Genomic DNA, 3,638 nt, shown 5'->3' on the forward strand with positions numbered 1-3,638 from the left:
GGAGGGCTAAATTATAGAGAGGATTAGTTTGTTAAATGTACTTGAATTGTCCATTTCTCAATGTGCAGCCTAATTTTAAATTTTTTAATAATAAACAGCATGATTATCCACAAAGATGAGAGTCCTCCATAAATTTCAGCTACTACCAATTTTTTAATTGCTAAAAAATTCTTGAGGGTTGGGTTACCTAATATAACACAGGACACCCAACTCCATTTAGCTTCAGTGCTTCCTAAAAGTTTTGATCTTACATTCTAAGTTCTAAAATATTCTCTTTAAAAATGTTCATTGTTTATCTGAAATTCAGTTAACTGAGGGCACTGTATTTTTATTTATTCAATATAGTAGCTTTGTTGGGGTTACTAGTATGATTACTGAATGTCAAATTCATTAAACTTATCCTCAAATAAACAGCATCGGACCATGGGAAGGAATTGAGTCAATTTGCATCCTAGCAAACAGTAGCTCAGCCTAAACTAACTGTGTGTAGAAAAGAATGACCTCCTGAGAAGATAAAGGGACACACAACACCCAGGCTAAAGATCAACAAACACACTGTTTATCAGACTAATTGAGGTTTAACTAAACTACCTCTAGTCTTCATGTATCCAGTCTTCCTCACAAGACAGGCTACAACTTAACAAGGAAAAGACAAAGCCAGCGAACTCTAAACTACCAAGTATAGAGACAAAACTGCATCAAGTCAGCCAGAAACTAACTGGATATTTCTCTACTTAAAATATCTCATAAAATGGATACTACCTTAATGTTTGTAGCTGTTGGCGAGACCTTGGTAGGGATCTTAGGAAATGCATTCATTGCATTGGTAAACTTCACAGGCTGGATCAAGAGTAAGAAGATTGCCTCTATTGATTCAATCCTCACAAGTCTGGCCATGTCCAGAATTTGTCTACAGTGTATCATCCTATTAGATTGTTTCATATTGGTGCAGTATCCAGACACCTACAACACAGGTAAAGAAATGAGGATCATTGACTTCTTCTGGACACTCAGCAACCATTTAAGTGTCTGGTTTGCCACCTGCCTCAGCATTTTCTATTTCTTCAAGATAGCAAACTTCTTCCACCCTCTTTTCCTCTGGATAAAGTGGAGAATTGACAAACTAATTCTCAGGACTCTACTGTTGAGCTTTGTCCTGTCCCTGTGTTGTAGCCTTCCAGCCACTGAGAATTTGAATGATGACTTCAGATCTTGTGTCAAGACAAAATGGAGAATAAACTCTACTTTGAGATGCAAAGTAAATAAAGCTGGACACGCTTCCGTCAAGGTATATCTCAACCTGGTCATGCTGTTTCCCTTTTCTGTGTCCCTGCTCTCATTTCTTCTCTTGATCCTCTCCCTATGGAGACACACCAGGCATATGCAGCTCAATGCAACAGGGAACAAAGATCCCAGCACAACAGCTCACATAGAGCCATAAAAGCAGTAATCTCCTTCCTTGTCTTGTTTGTTGCCTACTGTCTGGCATTTCTCATAGCCACCTCCAGCTACTTTATGCCAGAGTCTGACTTGGCTGTAATTTGGGGTGAGATGATATCTCTGATCTATCCCTCAAGCCATTCGTTTATTCTAATCCTGAGCAACAATAAACTAAAACAGGCATCTGTGAAGGTGCTTTGTAAAGTAAAGGCTATGGTAATGGGAAGAAACTGTTAACAGCATGGACAGATCTGAATAAAAACTTCCACTTTCTAATATAAAGGAAGAAAAGACCATTATCTTTCATTCTGACATGAATATTGGTTTTATGCAGTGACATTCTTTTAACAGATTTAAGATTGAACTTTGGGAAATCTCACGTACAGCGTTGCATGTATCTATCTCTGTTTCTCTTTACAGGGTTGACATTAAGAAAAACATATCCAAATAAATTACAACAAATAGCCACAAGAGGAAAGAATGTTTTCATAGTCAGCTCTAAATCACTTCTCCAAATGCAAAGCTGCCTGACATATTCAAAATGACTGTAACAGCATCTTGCCATTGTTTGCATCCTTACAAAAAGAGTGAGTTCATTCTTATGGCCCTACTGAGCATTTTCTTCTCAGATCATGGAGCTATGTTCATGACTGGAGAAGAATCAAGTACCAAGTGATGACTTTTGTTTTGGAGACAGGATCTCATCATCACCATGTGATTCTGACTAGCCTGGAACATATTATAAGGACTAAACTGGCTTAAATTCACAGCTGTGTCTCTGCCTCCAGGTGCTAGGATTAAAGGTGTGCACCACCACATCGGACTCAGGTGACAATTCTTAGCAAATGCCTTGGAAACATATAATATATGGGAAATTAAATTAATAGAGTATAAATATCATTAAAATATAAATTGTGATTAAATGTTATGTTAAATTCAAAATTATTTAGGATTATATATCAGTAGATGAAAAATATTCTAGAAGCAGGGTAGTAAGTTTTCCATAGAAACTTTCTGAAAAGTAATTCCTATTGGCTGCATATTGAAGCAAATTTTTCCACAAAGAACACCTACAACTTTGTTTCTGGACACCCAGAATGTATCAGGCAGAGATTATAAAGATATTATAGCAGGATATAGCCTTAAATGTTAAAAATAGAATCAGTTATACCAAACCTGGGTACATACCTAAAGACTATGTCAGCATACTACATAGATACTTGTATTGCCATGTTTACTACAACATTGTTCATAATAGCTAAGATAGGGAACACAACTGCATATCCAACAACAAATGAATTAATAAAGAAATTGTACATATACAAAATGGAGTGTTATTGATACATGAAGAAGAATGGAGCTATCTCATTAGCAAAAACATAAGTAGACTTGGAGATCTTTGTGATAACTGAAATAACCAGACCTTGAAAAAAAAGTGTGTTTTTTCTGTAATGGAGAATATATACTTAAATGAATGGATGGGTGGATACTGATATAGTATAAAAATAAAAAATTGACTTTTAAGGAGCACGAATAAGTCTAAAGGAATAGCGGATAGATGTAGGAGAGCTTAATGGTGATTAAAAATAAAGGTGAACATTACATGCCCCCTCATATATGAAACCTAGATTTAAAACTGTGTGTGTGTGCATGTGTGTGTGTGTATGAGAGAGAGAGAGAGAGAGAGAGAGAGAGAGAGAGAGAGAGAGATGAAAGCAGGAATTTGACTGCTTAAAGAATAAAAAGGACCAACAGGAAGAGGGGTCTGGCAGGAGAGGGCAATGGCAAATAGTAATAATATAAGCAAAGAACCATGATTTACACGGTAGCAATGTCATACAGAAACCCAGCATCTTCTGTGCCTACTAAAAAGGATAATAAAAAAAAAGATAAACATAACTAATGAAGGGAAAGGAAAGGAAGTAAAGGAAATAATTCCGAGAGAAAGGAAAAATGGTGAAAAATGAAAAGAAACAAAAAGAAGCAGAAGAAACGTGGCCTGAGATGAGGGACTTGAGCTACAGAGACCTTAGTGTGGCGAGGCATTCCTGTGCCTCCAGCACCTGCCGGGCTGAGAGAGGTGACAGAAGGAGTTCACGGCCACTCTGCGCTATATAGCCAGACCTTATTTCAAAGGCTGAGGGAGATAAAGGTGGAGGTGCAAAGGAGAGGTTGGAGGAGGAAACAGAAGAGGAAAA

The 3,638-nt window shown here is 37.2% G+C and overlaps 1 protein-coding gene across 1 annotated transcript; it reads left to right on the plus strand.

Moving 5' to 3' along the window:
* Window positions 1–745: 745 nt before the first annotated feature.
* Window positions 746–1,677, plus strand: LOC119807093 (taste receptor type 2 member 7-like; the record flags this gene model as incomplete). The annotated part of the gene is given in 2 exon segments (XM_038319244.2): window positions 746–1,430; window positions 1,433–1,677. Coding segments are annotated over 2 exon segments (930 nt in total), but the record flags the coding sequence as incomplete, so codon positions are not given.
* Window positions 1,678–3,638: the final 1,961 nt, after the last annotated feature.

The sequence above is a fragment of the Arvicola amphibius genome, chromosome 2 (assembly GCF_903992535.2).
Source record: "Arvicola amphibius chromosome 2, mArvAmp1.2, whole genome shotgun sequence".
Lineage (NCBI taxonomy): Eukaryota > Metazoa > Chordata > Mammalia > Rodentia > Cricetidae > Arvicola > Arvicola amphibius.